This window comes from Microcaecilia unicolor, chromosome 4 (genome assembly GCF_901765095.1).
Source record: "Microcaecilia unicolor chromosome 4, aMicUni1.1, whole genome shotgun sequence".
Taxonomy (NCBI): Eukaryota; Metazoa; Chordata; class Amphibia; order Gymnophiona; family Siphonopidae; genus Microcaecilia; species Microcaecilia unicolor.
In genome coordinates, this window is record NC_044034.1 from 310121432 (window position 1) to 310141563 (window position 20132).

The window sequence follows — 20132 nt, forward strand, 5'->3', positions numbered from 1 at the left end:
CATCACACTGGCCCAAACTGAACAACCTCTCTTCAAATTAGAATGCCTAACACTGTCCTTTAATAAACGTTATCTATCCATCTATACCTTGAGTACAGGCCACCTAGACTATTGAAGTCAGCTGCAGTCTACTATACCACTTTAAGGCATTTTAGATGCAGAGCCATATAAGTAATTAAATGCACATACTCTTAGTACAGCAAAATTTACAACATAAAGAGGGTAATTTCTAATGCTATTTCTGTGGGTAAAGCAGTTCTTTACCCATAAAAGGTGAAATGTTATGCACTTGCTAATTTCCTTTTGTTTTCTGTCCTAGATGAGCAGCCTTGCCACTTCTAGACAACCTGTGAGTTTCTGGTGCCATCCTGCTTGTTGACCTATGCTACAGCTGTCACATTGTCACATAACACTTGGTCATCTGCTCCCCAAATCCAGAGTAGAAAGGTTATCAGAGACAGACAAGTAGTTCTAGACATGAGCCTGTTTACTAACCAAAGCACTTCTTCCTGTGTCCAGGGTTCCTGTGTGCTCCTCCAGAAGCTGAAATATCTAAATTTGAAATGAGTGTGACTTAAGCAAGAGGTTAAGTCCATACCCTTGAACAAGTTGTCTAGATTCAACCACTACCTCAGGCCTCCCCTGATTTCCTATGGAATAGGGAGAGGCCTCACATAGTTCTGAGAGGTAGGAAACCACCTGGACACAAGGGCCTCATATCTTTAGACTTTTTTCTTCCACTTTGGAATTGCCTTGGATGAGCCAGTTAGATATGAGAGAACCATGATTCCTTCTCTGTGCAAAAAGGCAGAAAACGCCAAAGGTTCTGGGTCTATGGCCAGCCCAAAAAAGGAAAGCCATGAACCTATAATGTTATCTGTGAAGCACTGAAACTTCTGATGATCCTCCTTGATGGGAATATGCAAGTTCATCTTAGACAGCCAGAGAGGTGAGAAACTCCCCTTTGCTCATGGTTACTATGGTGATGTGACATCACCATCTGGGATGTGGATCTGAAGACATTCACTGAGGATCAGATGAAACTTCCCTTCCTTCTTATGGAACACAAAGTAAATGGATTACCGGCAATTGTCCATCTGCAGGGCTGGAACTAGAACTATCACCACTGTGGCTCCCCAAGAGCCTACTCTGATGGCACTGTTGCATTTTGAGCAAAAGGAGTCTGTTTTGCTAGACAAGTGTTGGCTCCTGCAGCCACCCCACCCCACCCCTGTCATTGCCTCCCATGTTCAACCATGCTGAGTCCAACAGTATCTCCACATGCTAATAATGTAAAGCCACAAGGAAAAAGCCCAGCCTCATTTACTTTACAACTTTAAGCTTTACTGGCTTGCCTGAAACTCCTGGTCATTGGAAAGAAGAGGATGGTTAGAGGCAGTCAGGTGCAGGATGGAAAATCAGTGATACCAGCACTGGGTAGCTTACTCAGAATCAGATGTTTGGTGGCTCAAAGGATAACAGATCTGCCCTCCAGCTGGCCCTTCTACCTCCCTTTACCCTGCTACGGAAGTGAACTCAGAAGTTACTGCCCTGACAGTGAAAAGAAGATGTCCTGCTCCACTAGTCCAAGACATATCAACTATCTGCAGAAGATAGAGAACACTGGCTGTTTCTCTCAGCTACACCATCTGCTATATCAGTGACAAGAACATTGGGGGAAACAAGTGGTTCTTTGTCTCCATCTGCTGGCAGGGGGCAGCATAACCCACATGTGTGAACTAGTCTGGCAGGTTGGTAAAAAAAATGGGCTTTTTACGGAATTAATTCCCTACACGTTATTGTATACAAACTATATGTGTTCAACTTTATCAGCAGTTTGTGGATGTGTTGCTAAAGGTGGAGTTGGGATGAAGTTTGTACTTAAACATAAACTTCTGAAAATTCAAAAATATACTTTATATATATTTTAACCCAGAAAACCTATGCATGCCAAATAGTAAATGAAAATGTATGTGTATAGTTTCTTTGGGGTAATTTTTGAAATAAACGTACACCTGCACTTTTGATTTGAAAGCAAGCAGAGGCCACACAGTGAAAAAAAAAGTATACTTTTCATTAACATGGAGAGTTAGAAAATTATCCCCCACAATGTGTATATTAGCCAGGTTTTGATATCAATCCCCTCAATATTCAAAAACTATTTAACTGGCAAGGAATGGTTCCTGGCTGGTTAATTAGTGTTTAAGTGCCTAACCGTGGATATTCAGTGGGAGATAACCAGCTATATCACACGACATAGCCAGTTAGGCATGGACATTCAGCGCCAAAATGGCTATGTTGAGTAGTAAAAATAGGCCACTTAAATAGCAGACCTATCTTTGACCACTAAAAAGTTAGCCAGTTAGCGCTGAATATCGGTATAGAAGGCTAACTTTTTAGTGGCCAAAATAAACCTGGATATTCAGTGCTGGTCACTGGAAACAGCCAGTATTGAATATCTGGGTTTCATGCTGGTGGCAGACAGCAAATACGCTGGCCACCACCAGCTAAATATCGGGCCCAGTGCTTGAATTTTCACAAAACTGAAAAAAAAAACCAGGCTAGGACTTGTGTATTAGAGCAGTTACAATATCATTATCACTACAGTTGGGTAAACTGAGGCATGTAGAAAATATGTGCCTATCTAAGTTCATGTTCTGTGAACACTGGGTCAGTAAGAATCCTAGAATTCTTCACTTTGGGATCAAAATTCCACCTAGCAGACCACAGCTTTCCTCCTGCTAGTCTTAAACTAGGAAAGACTCAGTAATGCTTGGAACAATCACAATCCAACTGACTGTGTCAAAATCCCATTTTCACCTGTTTCCTTTTGTCAGCATAACAGAGAGTGTCACAGATAAAACAAAGAGTGAAACAGAATTATTACATTTATGTATGTCTTCTTTCAGCAAAATAGAATTAATGGAAGAGGTCACATCCCCTGCCGAAATGCATTTTTCTGTTTACTTTGTATTAAATAATTAGAGCCTGGCATGAAACTGAGTATTAGAGAAGCAAGCCACAGGGGACTTTGGCAGAGAAGGACCAGATCTGAGAATTTAGTCTTGGCTATACTTAGAAGATATTAACTCTCCGTTGGGAACTAGACCAGGACTTGCTGAAGGAGCTCAGTAATGTGCAGGACTCAACTGCCAGTGAATCTAAATACCATTCGGGGCTGCTTTGGTAAAAGGTTTTATTGCATCTTGAGAATTTCTGCCAGTCCTCCTGAGGTCCATTGCCACTATGTGTCTGATTGCTTTGTGACTTTCATTCTAATTCATGGTTTCTTCCCTGCAAATTGGTGTAAAACACATTTTTTGTAAATATATTTAAGTAAAGATTCTAATGGGAATATTCAGAAATGTTATTTACCAGAAAACAGCTATAGGTCAAGGTACTTTGGCAAATATTGATTGTACACTGCCATCATACACTGATAATAAAAGTAATTAAATAACAGTGAGCCTTGAATTTCTCAGGTCATCCTACTTTTGACTAACGCCTGCAGTGGAGTCCACTCCTATCTTAGGTTCCCTGAGCATTAACCAGGAGGAAACCCAGCCAGTGAGAAAAAACCTTGCAAAAATATTTTTCAAGAAAAAACTCACTGACTGAAAAAAAACTCTCGATATTCAGGTATTAACAATATCAAATTTATATATTTGCCATGCACGATCAAAAATCAATACTAAATGGTCCCAAAATACAAATCAAATAATCAAAATTAAATGCAACAAAATATTATTTTCAAGCTTATCTTCTCACACTACTAGTAAAAAGACTCGCAGAGTTACTTAGCTTCAAGATGATTCACATACGTTCTCTGCAAGACGACTTCATAGCGAATCCAATGCGTCATTTGCAGCACAGCTTTGAATCCACCATCCCCTCTCACTTACTAGTGTAGATACAAAACACCACGAAATTAAGCATCCCAATCTCAATTCTCTTCCTCGACATGGGCCTTGTTTCGCATGGTGCTGATTCAGCAAGGGGAAACGCCATGCGTGGAGATTTAAAAATTAAGGGGTCGATATTCAAAGCGATTTAAGAGGCCAGGAGAGGCCCATGGCCACTTAAATCACCTGTGCAGGGCTATCCACTGATATTCAGGTGCACTTAATTGGTTAGTGCCACTCTCTTTATGCAGTGTTGCTTAGGAGTTGTGCTGAATATTGTACTTAGCTGCAAAAGAGACAACCTGCTGCATAAACCTGGGTATTCATGTCCATACAGAGCCCAGCATTGAATATCTGGGGATAATATCAATTGGCAATTAAAAATAATCATTCAACGTCATGGCTGAATATCTACCCCTAAGCCTCTGTGTATACTTTCACTCTCCTGAGCTAACGTTGACTATTTTTGTGTGGGTAAAAGTAAGCACATCACATCCTTCCTGCAAAAACTACACTGGTTACCAGTGTCTTATAGGGCCAAATTTAGAACTCTAACTTTGATTTTCAAAATCCTCAGAAAAAATGGTCCAGAATACTGAAAGAACAAATTAGAACATAACATAAGAACATAAGAGTAGCCATACTGGGTCAGACCAATGGTCCATCTAGCCCAGTATCTTGTTTTCCAAACAGTGGCCAAGCCAGGTCACAAGTACCTGGCAGAAACCCAAAATGTAGCAGCACTCCATACTACAAATCCCAGGGCAAGCACCATCGAGGTATCTCACAAGCTTCACTATCTGTACCCTCGTCAAAAGAAATTATATGATTTGATACCAACCAACAAGCCTTTTCAGAAGTAGCGCCTACACTATGGAACTGTACATATAATCTGCCTTCCTATTTTATTTATCCCAATTGACTTTGTTCTACCCATCTTATCTTGTCCTGTCTCTCTCTCTCTGTGTATATTATATATATATATATATATATATATATATATATATATATATATATATATATATATATATATATAGTATGGTGAGCCCCTCAAAACGCACAAGAAACCTTCTGCACCCACCTATACACCATTACAATAGCCATTATGACTGCAGGTGTCACCTGTATGTGGGTACAGTAGGTTTTAGGGGCTTTTGGGGGGGGGGGGGACTGACACTTTTCACCACAAGTGTAATAGTGGATTATAGGCCTGGGTCACCTTCTCTAGAGTGCACTGCATTGACCACTAGGCTACTGCAGGAACCTGCTTGCTGCTCTAATAGGACTGGCCATAACATCTGAAGCTGTCATAGAGGCTGGTATGTACTGTTTCATTTACATCTTTGCAGGGTGGGAGGGGGTCAGTGACTACTGAAGAGTAAGGGGGTGTCATTCCTTTATTCCTGCAATGGTCATCTTGTCATTAAGGGCACTTTTTTGTGGCTTATTCATTAATAAAGGCAAAAAAAGGGGGGACTGCACAGCTTCCACAAAAAAACAAAGTACAGAACAAGGGTGGAAGAAAAGAAAAGTTCCGAAAGACACAGGCAAACTAGAAATAAGAGCTTCTAAAATGTTTATTCATTAATAAAACAGATCTAGACCAAAATGTGCAACTTAAAGCCTGGATGTTTTTGTTTTGTTCCATTATGGCAGAAAAACGTCCAAGTGTTAGGGACTCTTATTGATCTTGTGATTCCTGGTTACTGTGTCTTGACCTTCTCAATAGGGATGCTCCCAGAAATAAGTTCACTCCACACAGAGTCAAGTAACAGTAACCCAATGAGGTCAAAGTTCAAGAACAGTCACCAATCAAGATGAATAGCAGCAAAAGGTCATTATGGTTTCTTTTACATATGTACTGTAGTATACACAACAGCTTTATTCTCTTTACTCCAAACGAGCGAGCGCTTAACTAACATTTATGTCTGCTCGGAGCAGATGCAAATGCTGACATCCAGGTGTTTTTCTGTGTATTGCTGTTGTAAAACTGGAAATACAAACATACTTCTCTGATCTGCCCAAATAACACCTAAAAAACACACCCTTGGAAACTGTTCATGCTGCGGATGTACATCTTTGAATAGCAGCTTTCTAAGGGGCCCTTTCACTAAAGGGCATTAAGCCCTACCGCATGGTTAGTGCAGGAGAAACAGGCAACTCCAAAACATGTTCAAGCATTCTGCTTGATTGTGCACCCCTGTATACATGCTCTAGGCAAAAGATACTGACCATTTAAACTAACAGAAGTCCAAAAAGAAAAGAGGCCAAATATCACACCAAGGAACAGAAACAGCACTCTTATAGCTCTTTGTGACTCTGGGCAAGTCACTTAACCCTCCACTGTCCCAGGTACAAATAAGTATCAGTATATGCTATGTAAACTGCATTGAATGTAGTTGCAAAAACCACAGAAAGGTGGTATATCAAGTTCCATTTCCTTTCCCATTCCCTAACTACCGGCAGTTACACCAGGTAGGTATACCACCCTTCTGGGGTTACAATCAAAGCAGTTTTTATATTATAAACAGGGCAATGGAGGGTTAAGTGACTTGGCCAGGGTCACAATGAATTGCAGTGGACTGAGAACCCAGTTTCTCCTGGTTCTCAGTCCACTGCTCTAGCCATTAGTCTACTCCTCCACTCAACTGGGTAAAGCTAGGTAACAGAATGTATGAGCCTAGTTTCTGTTATAAATCTGGCTCCTCCCACCCACCCTCAGGGCACTTAAATGGAGAATCCAAGTTATAGAACTGCCCACACAGTGGGCTACCACTGAATATCTGGTGTTTGTGGCTATCCAAAGAGTGATGATATTAAACCGTTATTCAGATAGCCAATCCGCATACATTTAGGCAGCTTTTTTTCTGTCCTAAGTTACGTGGCTAGTTACTCAGAAAACAGCCTGAAATTCACAGCTATCCAGATAAATTCCAGCTCCTCCCTAGCTCCACCTATGGACCACTATCCAGATAGTGCCTTGGTGATTAGAAGAAATATTCAGCGCACTATCCAGATTGTGCCACTGAATACTGTGCTCACAGAGACTTATCCAGACATCAGGTTCTACTCACCAAATATGCCCTTTTGAATACCTGCCTGATAGTTAATTGGAATTCCAATAACTTCATTGTGACAGCTGCCCTTCACTTCACCAGTATTTGTAATGACCCCCATGATCACCCCTCCTGTATGCCATATGTGAACAATATGTGTATAGCAGGTTTGAGGAGCCCTCCATGCTCTGTGCATTGGGCACACATGCATTTATGAATAACAATGGCAACCAAGGCCAGACCATTTTAATACTCTTTACTCACCTGTATAAATAAAGCGACCAGGGGCTCCTTTGCAAAACTGTTTGGATTTGTACGATAATGTTACCTCTACCACACCGGGGATGTGACGTGGAGGAGTCTGGACTCGAATGGCATGAGGCGTTATCAGCTGAAGAAAAATAAGAAAAAAAAATCAAGGGGCTCGATGGTAATGCTTTCTCATTCAAATGTTAGAACTGTGGTCAGTCTAACTTTATGTTGTCATGAGCTCTAGCATTCTGACTTCACTCCAGTTCAGACTTCAGCAGAAGCAACAGACCCAGAGTGCAGTGAAATATACTAAAAATATCGCAGTATTTCATGCACTTTAGATTAGCAACACTGCATCAGCATTTGCAAAACTGAACCTTGTTTATAAACTGTAATTTTCCCACCGAGATACTTGATCAACAATACTGTGATATGGTTGTAATATCATCTATTTCTCTTGCTCCCATTAGTCCAATGAGTCCCATGATGGATCCATAGGCTTAAACACAAAGATATGCAACATGGACATGTTTTTTTTTTACATTAGGAATGTGTTTTAACACACCTGGAAGCAGTGGCATACCTAGGGTAGTTGATACCCGGGGCTGGCCATTTTTTAACACCCCCCTCCAAAATACAGTACTAGGCTTACCAAGAACACAAAACACTCAGGACCTATAGAGCAATTCTACTGTACCATACCATACCATACCATACCATACCATACCATACCATACCATACCATACCATACCATACCATAAGCAGTCATTTCTACGAGTCACACAAGGAAATGGAAAGCATCTTAAACACTACAGTGAGCACTAGAACATTAATTCACCTATTGTAAAATGAAACCAGACAGACTAGTACAGATCGTCGATCCTGCACAGTCAATGCCAACTGAAAGCCATGTCTTTTTCACAAACACAGATACACCCTAATCCACTATAGAATAAGTAATCATAAACTTTCTATTTAGACAAAAATTAAACTGAACCCCCAAGATGCCAGACTCTGCATACAATGCAACACCATAGAAACAGAAAATGTCCCCTAGTGCTGTGCAAAATATAAAGACAGCAGATGTAAATTTGAAAAAAACTAACAAATACCAATCACCACTTTACAAATTAACAAATAGAAATAAAACAAATATAGAAAATAAAATAATACCACTTTATATATACCATGCCTAACTCTTATCGAACATGCTTAGGTGAAGATGATTTCCACGTGGATTTTCCAGGCACCATATATATAGAATCTCCCCCTATGTGTCTAATTGGGAGTCCTGTCTATGTTCTGCCCCTTGTATTCCCCCTTGCAAGAACAGCACTATGTAGGTTAAGCAAGTATTTGCAAAACAGTTTCCAATATATGTTGATTAACCTCAGGCAGTCAGTGTGGTAATCTTGAAAACCCAATTGGTTAGGTATGCCTCCAGGAGACAGTTGAGAAGTACTGCTATCTAGGTATGTTATTTCACCATTTAGAAGACTCATTGATGTAATCATCTTGGAAGAGGATGAGTTGCAGTGTTAGCATTTTACATCGGCTTACCTCACTCCATACCAGCATTGTCCCGAACACAACTTGCAGACCGTCGAAAAAGTTGTCTCCTATAATAATGACCATGGCGCCTCCAGTAGTCCAGCCTTCACTTGGGCTAATAGCTTTGATACAAGGAGTGGCTAAACAAAATAATTTTTTGTTACATTAGAGCTTCACTTTGGCTTTGTAAATATTCTGTGTTTAGTCATACAGTTGCAAGGGATACGGGGAGGGAAGAGGCTGAGCAAAACTTTCCAAATCTATCACCCTAGTCTGAGGAAGTAAAAATATGGGGGATTTGAATTTGCTTCAATTAATTAGCTGACAGTTCATTGCTAGCACTTAATGTAGTCTCGTTATATTGTGAGCAAGCCCAAAATATAATGTTGAGTAGAAATGTGTCTATTTAATGGACATGTTGAAGATGTTTTTAAAAATCCTGTGCCATTATTATATTTTGTAAGATGATCGCCAAGAAAAGGTTGCATGGATCTGTTCCATTCTCCAGCATCAGTGAACTCTTTAAGTAATCCCAAATTAAAGAGGGTATTAACAGATTGCTTTTCTCACTATCAAGAATCTTCTAACAATTTGGTTAACTGTATGAGATTTATTTTCCTCTTCCACATGTGTAGGCCTCTGCACTATATATCATCAAGAACCCAATATGGTTTCCAGGCCATAAGCAAAGTCAATCCATCACTCTATTCTCAATGTTGACAAGGTCAAAGGTGCAGGAGAATTTTGGCAGGACTCCAAAAACATGAGCCTACTTTGAACAGTCAGTCAATCACATCCAATCAGTCAAGGAAAAACTGGACAGCTTCCTAGCTCAGAATCCTGGGACTTTCTTCTACCATTTCACTGCCCGCTGGGGGAAATTAACACCACCGCAAATTCTTTACTGATTCAATCATTTTCTTCCAGTTCATTAATTCTCTCTCTCTATATTTTTTTTTTGGTTGATATAGGCCAGATTTTAAAAGGGGCAACAAAATATAGCAAAATAACTTATTTTGCCTACTCTGCTAACATCAGAAGGTCTTCTCACTTGCAGAGGGGAGGGGGACGGAGAATGGATTATGCAAGGTATTTCTTTTCTTTTCCTGTGGCTGTTCAACAATACAAAGCATGTAATTGCTAAGTTGCAGTCCTGTCCTAGGGAGGGTTCAGAGCGGGCTGTGATTCTGACTTGACCAAACAAACATAATCAATTAGTGTCAGCTTCAGTCTGACTGCTGTGTTATTTCTTGCAGTAGTTATGTTTAAGAAACACTGACCTGCTTATCCTTACATTTCTTGTACGTGTCACGGCTGTTTCATTAAGCAACCCTCAAAGCAAGTTTCCAGTTCTGGCTGCTCAGGACGGAGACTCCCTTTCTAGCAGGTCAATAAAGGTACCATTTTCTACCTTTTCTTCAGAACCATTTCTCACACTAAAGTATTTTAATTGGCATCAGACCTCTCTATTTTTAATCCCATCACCACCATGTTTTACTCATATGGGCTTTGAAATGTTAGATTTGAGGTACGGAAAGATTTTTGTTTAAATGTCTTCTAGGACTATAGGACACTAGGGTGGTCATTTTAGAAAGGCTATTTGTGTTTGAGCTGTGCATAAACCAGTACTTAAAATTTTATCTTGCATAAACAACATTCCTATTTTACAAACCAGGACTATGCAAGTCAAAAATCTACAAGCATGCAAATGAGGGGGCATGGTCTGAGCATGTTTTGGGTGGGATTAAGGTGTGTCCAGAAAATACACATGTATTCTCCAGAAGGGGAACAAATGTCTATGTCCCATAAGATCGACATCAGGATTTATACCTGCTACCAAGCATGTTTAGGTTTTGGCAAACTGCTACGATTGAGCAGCACTGCATTGGAGGGATTAGGGGAGGTTGCCTCCTTAATCCCTGGTGGTTTTTGTGCCCCCAAAAAGCCAAATAAGTAACGGATACTGGTCTCTTGACAGCATCAGGAACATACATGTTTATATTTACAAGCTGGCTAAGATAACCATGTGTGTGCTGACACATATGTATTACATTGCAATTCTACAACATAACCATGTATGTGCTGGATTCAACCTGTTGAAGTTTTCTATATTTCTTTTCGAAAATGAATGTTTATACTGTGTGCATTCAGTGCATTAACATTCATTTCTACTGTATTTTAGAATAGCCTCTACATCAGCAGACTCTGTTCTAAAATACTTGTGAAGCCCGAGACATCCTGACCTGGACGTCTCCATTCCAGCTTATACGTCCTTTCTAAAATGGGGATGTCCATACAAATGATCTGAAGTCAGTGCCCCAGCGAGAACAGCATTGCACTGCTCACCCTTACATTGCTTTGCTTATACAAGGCAGCTGGAGTACAATTAGTAGGCAATTGGTAATAAACTTCTGAGACCGAAGTGAGGGGACTTTGGAGGAAGATCCTATTACATTCTGTTTCATTGAATCTAGCACTTTGCATTGATTCCTCTAGGCTTCCAGCTCAATCAGAGCTAGCCCCTACTAGGGCTATGGTGCCAGGATCCTTCATTTACAAACCACTTGGGATTGTTCCTTCAGTTTTTGAACTCTCCCTTACAATACAGCCATTGTAGTGACAAGTCTTGGCAAGGCTCTAGAAAACATGCTTCACTCTGGAACCTAGAACACGTGTGTCTAGAAGAAGGCCAGCAGTTGTCTCTCTTGAGTGACTGCTGGAACACTCTTTCCCCAGAGGCTCGGATACTTTCTGCAGGATATCCAACCTCATCAACCTGAGAAGCATGACAAGGCCTTTGTCTTATGTAGCTTCTAATGTAGGAAGTGCCTTTATGAGCAACTAAGAGGCCTTTTTACTAAAGGTTTTCTCTCATTGGATGTCTATGGGGAAAAATGCTTACTCTCTGATATTCAGTCTATGATGGTCAGCTTTTTTAAAGCTCCTAATCACAGGCTGAATTTAACAGATACTCAATGCTGGAAACATGTATGGGCACCTGCACTGAATATCCAGGTCAGCTGCCAACCAGGAATTTATGTGGGTGCTGGACCAACTTCATGGGTGGCACCTACACAGCCAAGCAGGCAAAGATAGGAATATGGCCAGTACTGGCATAACTGCTAGTTTCTCTGTGACTCCACCCACATACCTCCCTGGCACTAACCACACAGTGGCACTAACCACACAGTGCCACTGTGGTCAGAGGGGATATTCAGCAGCATTGTGTGGCTAAATGTTGTTGTATATCTGAGGATAGCTTACTGAATGGGGTTGGAACATCTACCACTGAATAATTAGGGTCCCTTAAATGTGCAATGGGCATACTATAAATAACAATGAGCTCTTTGATGCAGTGGCGTACCAAGGGGGGCGGTGGGGGCGGTCCGCCCCGGGTGCACGCCGCTGGGGGATGCTGAGGCACGCGCCTGCTCTGAGTTCGCTGACTTCGCACGTTCGCTGCAGCTCCCTCTGCCCTGGAACAGGTTACTTCCTGTTCCGGGTCAGAGGGAGCTCCAGTGAATGCGTGAAGTCAGGGAACTCTGAGCAGGCGCGCGCTGCGGTACCCCCCCCAGCGGCGTGCACCCGGGGGGGTGGTAATGCACCCGGGGGGGTCCGCGCTGCATCGGGGGGGGGGGGGGGGTGCTGCACCCGGGTGGGCGGGGCGCCGTCCCGGGTGTCCGCCCCCCTAGGACCGCCATTGCTTTGATGTAAATCATTTCTTAAAGAAGATTCCATTGGTACTAAAGACCATACTCTTACCGCTATGGATGCATATATTGCCCATGTCATACACCTTGTGTTACACTTAATTTACATTAGTAATGATGAATGGTAAGGAAGATAAAGAGAGTCTTTACAGTGCTCTGGACTCCCAGGCAATAAGAACCTTAGACACTTAACCATCCATCTGACATATATTACTGTCTGTTACTGGGTGGGGTAAAGTGGGCCCCCTACTGCTGTGGGTCCTTAGGCACTGCCCTATTGACAGACCAGGACCGCCGAAAGGGGGCGGCGGGGGGGGGGGGGGGCGCAAAATTCCCTGGGTCGAGGACTCCAAGGGGTGCCCAGTGCCAGGGTCTCTCTCTCTCTCTTTCTCTCTCTCTCTACTGCTCCTGAAGGGACCCAAGTGATCACATCCTGCCAGGAGCAGGGAAGAGAAAACTCCGGCACCGGGCCCTCCCTTGGAGGCTGGGGAAGACCCGGAGCTTCCTCCAGCACTGCTCTTCTGCCTATTGCTGAGCGCTCCTCTCAGGTGCGCATGTTCGGTTTTGAAACCGAGCATGCCCTGAGAGGAAAAGCAGCCGCAGAAGCAGGCAGTCAGCGCTGGAGGAAGAAGACATCTTCTGCTGGCAGGGCCTGAGATCCCTGCCAGCCAAGGTATTTCAGTAGTGGCAGCAATCGGGGGGGGGGGGGGGGGGGGGGGAGTGGCAGCGGCCCTGCCCCGGGCCCGGTTCAGTCTCATGGCAGCCCTGTAATAGACTGGTCAGTCTGCCACTGCTTTCCAGAAAAGGATTAAAAAGGAAAGCAGGAACGCCTACAGCGAATTTTTACATTCATTTGGATCCCATACTCTAGATGAGGGGCCATACCTTCAGAGGGGTCAAGTCGTCTTGCCCTCCGTCCATGTTTGGAATTATTGTGAACAAACATGTTGTCAGATACTGCCAGCACATGTCCATCAACATTCACTGTCGTCGATAACACAACCTGAAAAAGAACACATATAGAAAGGATCTTAATTCTTTTTTCAATACCCAACTTGGTGCAGAAGACAGTCACATGAATAAATTATTTTAACATGAAATGCTACAGTATTCATACTTTTGCCTGTTGAGCAGAGACTATCTCTTCATGTGCAAGTGTACAGCGTTGTGTACATCTAGTAGTGCTATAGAAATGATAAGTAGTAGTAGTAGTATTTTTGATAATGACTCATCAATTTATTTATTCAAATTATCTCTAGCCAATCAAATATGCTGTGGACCATTTACAATAGCAAGGATTACAATAAAAATACCAATTATAAAATATAAACAATTCAGTCTGTATTGCTGGTTGATTAATAAAAATAAATAAAAAAAATCAATACACACACATCACAGAACAATAAAACTACATTAAAGCCCCAAATTTGTGCATAGCCAACAATTTTAAAAGGGTTTGTTAAATTCAGGTGAGGACCAGGAAGCAAGAATTAATTCATTGCCTTTTTTGTGGTGCAGCTGGTTGAAGACATTTTAGGATAACTGAGTTCTTTGAGGTTCTACCTTTGGAGCTATCCATTTGGAACATATTGGGGCCAATATTCAGACCATGAGAGGTAGCCGGCCTGCCTCCCGCAATTGGCGCTGAGCCAGGATATTCAATGCCGTGTCGTTTACTGTGACCGGCATTGAATATCTGGTTTATTTTTGGCTGGTTTCAACTTAACCAGCCAAGTCAATATTCAGTGCTGGCCAGTTAAGTTTAAACCAGCCAAAGATAAGCTGCTATTTCAGCGGCCTAATTTGGTCACCAAACTTAGCCAGTGATGTGTTGAATATTAGCAGATAGCCAGTTATATTGTGCAATATAACTAGTTATCTGCAAAGTGCTAACTGGCAACATTCAGAGGGAGATAGCCAGCAATCCCCTGCTGAATATTGCCAGATAACTGGTTAAGGGCCCTGTTTACTAAGCCGTGTTATAGGCGCGTTAGCGTCTTTAACTTGCATTAACCATGTACATGTGTTAACCGTGTACGTGTCTTCAATATCTCTATAGGCACCTACACGGTTAGCGCATGCGCTAATTGTAGGCATGTTAAAAATGCTAACGTGCCTTAGTAAACAGGGTCCTACATGGTTTTAAATATCAGGCGTATTAGTCTCAGCTCTCTTTGACCAAGAATGCCAATTTACTACTGTCCTGCAAGCTTTCAGTGCAAGGATCTTCCTTCTGCTCAGTGTACAGTGGCTCACGTGGCCCATAGGAGCTTAAACATGTGGAACTGTTTCCAATGGACCATCTACTCTTACTTCTAGGTAAGGTAAAATTGTGGATAAAACCAAATGAAAACATCCACATTCTTAAAAATCTCACAGAGTAACAACAACAAAAAAGAATGTTTGAAGTTGTCATTTCATTTCCTTGATATCAGAATATTCCAACTGTGTTAGTTAAGAGAGACCAGACATACAGAGAAAGTTGGCAAGCTGACAATTTTCAACAAATCTCCTACCAACATGCATTTTGAAGAGATAGGGGGTCATTTTGAATGCAAACTTACCTGGGTACAGGTTTAAAAGAGAACTGCCTATGAATTATTTAGGCTTAAAAGCATCAGTGTAGTTTGCCTGCTCACTCTGGGGGGAGTCTTATCGGCAACGGAAGGAGGAAAGAGAAGGACCAATTTAGCATTAGCACCCACAACATTTAGGGGCACCACCCTCCCTCCCATGTCCAGTTTGTGCAGATTTCTACCTGCCTGTTGTATTGGCTGAAAAAATTTTTTTTAAAAATGGGCATAGTTTTGAAAACCAAATCTACACATGCACTTATGGTTTATGGTTTCTCACAATTTTATAAACTGTCTTTCTTATAAAAACAAGGTGGTGTACAATCAAAATTAAAAACATAGGATATTAATCAGAAAAGAATACTATAATTTTGACAGGACAGAGAAAAGAAGGGTAGCAAGAGATTAACGTGCACTGAAGGACAGACCCATACCCCATCTCCATATGCCAAATTGAAAAAATGAGTTTTAAAGCCGTCTTGCACTTAGGGAAAAAGGAGCCATGTAGAATTTCAGGAGACAAGGAGTTCCAGAAGAGGGGACCTAAGAAACAAAGGCTCGATTTCTAATAGATTCTAAATGAGCTGAGTAAACGGGGGGGGGGGGGGGGGGGGGGGGCGGGATGAACTAACTGATGCCCATTAGATGTTCAAAGAACGTTAGGAGTCACAAAAGGAAACAAAAGAGTGGCTAAACAGGGAAGACAGTTACAATAAAGAGCTTTGTGAACTTACAAACTAACTTTGAACTGAATGTGGTATGAAACTTTTAGCCAATGATGTTGTATGAATTAGGGACTTATATGATCAAGTTTGCTGGCAGGAGATAGATAGAATGCAAATAGCTGTATTTCGAACTGCTTGAAGACACTTAAGGAGATAGGATGGAAGACCAGCATAGACCACATTTGCTTAGTCTAAATGGTATAGAACTGTGTCATAGAGGAAAGTCGCTTGAGCAAGTTATCAAGAAGACTACAAATAGAACAACGTTGGTACTACGGAATTAAGTACCCCTGGCAAAACTTCATCCTTGAACCCCCCCCCCCTTTTAATTGTTTTTCAGATTTCTAGCCCCCTCCCAACACAAACACAAGATTTTAATAATTAAAACTCAATTATCATAATTATCCCAATGCCATTCATCCCTGAAGGATCCTGTAAAAATGTATAATTGAAGATCATGCATTTTAATATTAAACAGCTAAGAGAAAGCATTGATGGTTTTCTGAGTTTGTATGTTTATGGAAGCTCCACCCCCCCTGCAGAAGGTGACCCCACACCAACACAGGAAGTTGATGCTATGTTAAGTGCCATTTCACTACTTTCCTGAAAGTAAACAAGAGATGAGTGACAAACATGGCAGGTTGTAATAGGGAATGTTGGGAAGAGAGGATCTCACCATGGGGAAGCCAAGTCACACTGAGGACATAGGAGGGATAGGAACAGAGGGTATTAGGAATGGGTGACTGCAATTAGCCTTGTAATGGTGATGGCTGTTGTAACATGAAGATGTGAGGATTGCCTAACCGAAGAACAGAGCTGGTGGGAGGATGTGGAGAGAATATTCCTTGGATGGAAAAATATGGTATGTGAGGGAGGGAGATAGAAGGACATTTGGAAGACAGGACCTGAGATACCAGAAAGAGACAGTAAGAAAGAACTGAGGACAAAGGGGCAGAGGACCTTGGGAGAAAGGACTGAGAACAAAGGGAGAGAGGACGGAAAGATTTTATTAATGTAGGTGTCGGGTAGCATTCAAAGAGAGAGAGAATTCTGGGTAGACAGAGAGGATTACAGATATGAATGTTGGATGGAGAAAGAAGAGATAGGGACCTATGATGGAAGGAGAGAGAGAGAGTCATGTGACTGGAAATGGGGGACAGAAGGAAAGCAGAACAAAAGACTGAATGTATGAAGAGCCAGGATGGGGGAAGGGGCAGGAAGAGCATAGAGAAGAGACATAACAATGGAAAAGTCAAGAGGCTCATGTTTTGATCAGAGAAAGAAAGGACCCATGAAGAAGAGAGAGGGAAGAGAGGAGGCGACATCAGGTAGATTACTAGAGATCAGGAAGGAGAGAGGATGGATAAGGACAGGAAGGAGAGAGAAGGAGGACTAAGAATTAATTGAGAGAAAGAACCCTGGACATGGAGAAGAATGGAGGAGAATGAGAGGAAAGAAAAACTTGTGATCGAGAAGATAACTAGAGAAGAAGAAAGGAGGACCAGAAATGATGGAGATAGATAGAAATGGAGATGAGAGGTGAGAGATATGGCCCTGGATTGTAGAGAAGGATGGAGGAGGGGGGGAAGGAATCTGAAGAAAAAGTAGAATAATAGATGAGAAAAGAAGGAAGAACTGGGAAGCAGAAGAGAGCAGAAAAATATTAAAATATCCATTCTGAAAGAAAGAAACAAAAGGCAGAGAGAAATGAAATAGAACAGAAAAAGGAAGGACACCAGATGGAGGTGAGTAACAAAAACGAGAAGCAAGATACTGAGCTTGACTGTAAAACTATTTTTTGGAGAGAACATATAAATTGATTTTTCAAATGAATATGTCTCCTGTTGTCATTTTCATGGCCTGAAAAATTCAAAGAAAAATACTTATACACTTAGCACCTCATGCTGACCATTTACGTACTTTTCTGTATCACCCCCATAATTCTGTACATTGCATTAAACATATAGAAGATGCAAGTCATAAGTCTAAATAAATAAAGTGAGCAATATAAGGAATCTTGGGACTGTATCCAAAGAATCCAACTGTGCAGTTAGATGTAAGTTGTGCATAGAAGTGGCACCTTAATTGGCACTTATGCAGTTAAGTACACTAAGCACTATTCTATAATAAAGTGCATAAGTCTATAACCCGTAACTGCAGGTGGCGCGTACCTGTGGGTGGTGCATAGGTGGGACATGGGTATGTCTTCTACTTATATGTGTCCCTTATAGAGTACTATATTTTGCGTACACTGCATGGCGCACTTAGGCACACTAGCTTATGACAGTCATAGACCTGTCTGTCATAAGTGAGCACAGCTAAATGTAGGCGCATCGATTCTAACTTACACTACTATTCCATAACAGAATCTTGGTGCCAAGATGCCATTATAGAATTGGAGCTCAGCACACAGCATTGAGGCACCAAACTTGTAGGTTCTAGAATTGCCCCCCCCCCCCCCCCCCTAAAGTGGAGGAGTGGCCTAGTGGTTAGGGTGGTGGACTTTGGTCCTGGGGAACTGAGTTCAATTCCCACTTCAGGCACAGACAGCTCCTTGTGACTCTGGGCAAGTCACTTAATCCTCCATTGCCCCATGTAAGCTGCATTGAGCCTGCCATGAGTGGGAAAACACAGGGTACAAATGTAATAAAAAATTTATGTCCCATGGAAAAAGAATGTTTATGTTCTAAACAAAGCTGAATATGATTGGCTGATTTGATTCTTTCTGGTGTTGATTTCCCTTCTACACAGGACATAGCCCAGATAGCTAAATTGGATTGTTAACATATTTGTGTCAGAAAATTCTATACATTGACATTTGATGATCAAAAGAGAAACTTCCTTGGATCTCTTATAACTATGGCCTGCAGGTTGCCTCCACCTGTCTTATGATGATAATCACTGTTCTGAATGTCCACCTGGAAGTAATAGTTCTGCTCAGGGCTGGAATGGCCCCCTACCCCCTGCTTCTCATTCTGGGATCTCAGAAGATGATCTTCCTCCCATTGGGAGAACAAGAGGGGCATAATTGAAAGGGGCGCCCAAGTTTTCATGAGGGTGTCCTCGCAGGACAGCCCCTTAAAGGGGCGGGACAACCCGTATTATCGAAACAAGATGGGCGTCCATCTTTCGTTTCGATAATACGGTCAGGGACGCCCAAATCATGAAATTTAGGTCAACCTTAGAGATGGTCATTCTTAGGTTGTTTTTGAGATGGTCATCCCTGGTTTTCGGCGATAATGGAAACCGAGGATGCCCATCTCAAAAACAACCAAATACAAGCCATTTTGTCATGGAAGGAGCCAGAATTCGTAGGGCCCTAGTCCCCCTGACATGCCAGGACACCAACCGGGCACCCTAGGGGGCACTGGTGGACTTCAGAAAAAGGTCCTAGGTGCATAGTTCCTTTACCTTGGGTGCTGAGCCCCCCAACCCCGCCCCCAAAACCCAAAACTGTACACCACTACCATAGCCCTTAGGGATGAAGGGGGGCACTTACATGTGAGTACAGTGGGTTTCTGGTGAGGTTTGGGTGGCTCACATTTACCACAAGTGTAACAGGTAGGGGGGATGGGCCTGGGTCTGCCTGCCTGCCTGAAGTACACTGCACCCACTACAACTGCTCCAGGTACCTGCCTACTGCTGTGATGGACCTGAGTATGGCATTTGAGGCTGGCAAAAAAATATTTTTAAAGATTTTTTTAGAGTGGGAGGGGGTTAGTGACCACTGGGGGAGTAAGGGGAAGTGATCCCTGATTTCCTCTGATGGTCATCTGGTCAGTTCGGGTATCTTTTTGATGCTTGGTCGTGAAAAAAAATGGACCAAGTAAAGTCGGCCAAGTGTTCATCAGGGACACCCTTCTTTTTTCCATTATCGACCGAGGATGCCCATCTCCTAAGCACGCCCCAGTCCCGCCTTCCGCCTTCGCTACACTGCCGACACCCCCCCCCCCCCCCCCCCCCCCCCCCCCCCCCGTGAACTTTGGTCGTCCCCACAACGGAAAGCATTTGAGGGCACCCAAAATCGGCTTTCGATTATGCCGATTTGGGCGACCTTGCGAGAAGGACGCCCATCTCCCGATTTGCGTCGGAAGATGGGCGCCCTTCTCTTTCAAAAATGCACCTGCAAGTATCTTAGACATGCCCACCATAAATCTAGTAACCTTAATATTTATGACAAAGAGTTCTGAATGGAAATTTAAACTCCACACTACAGTGGGCAAAGAATAGAATACATTTTTAGAATGCATTGTTTTAATAGATTTTTTTTTTAGCATAACTGAATAAGTGACATGCAGAAATAAATAGCTTCTTCTTCTTCTTGATATATCTTCTTGTTTGGTGCTCTGAAATTCATGTCAC

The 20132-nt window shown here is 42.3% G+C and overlaps 1 protein-coding gene across 1 annotated transcript in view; it reads right to left on the reverse strand.

Moving 5' to 3' along the window:
* The window catches only part of EBF2 (EBF transcription factor 2), a 296156-nt gene that overhangs the window by 21139 nt on the left and 254885 nt on the right, over positions 1–20132 (reverse strand). Inside the window, exons 8-10 of the mRNA XM_030201831.1 lie at positions 13358–13475; positions 8772–8902; positions 7223–7349 (exon numbers count right to left, since the gene is read on the reverse strand). Coding sequence (XP_030057691.1) covers positions 7223–7349; positions 8772–8902; positions 13358–13475 — 376 coding nt within the window. The remainder of the gene's footprint in view (positions 1–7222; positions 7350–8771; positions 8903–13357; positions 13476–20132) is intronic.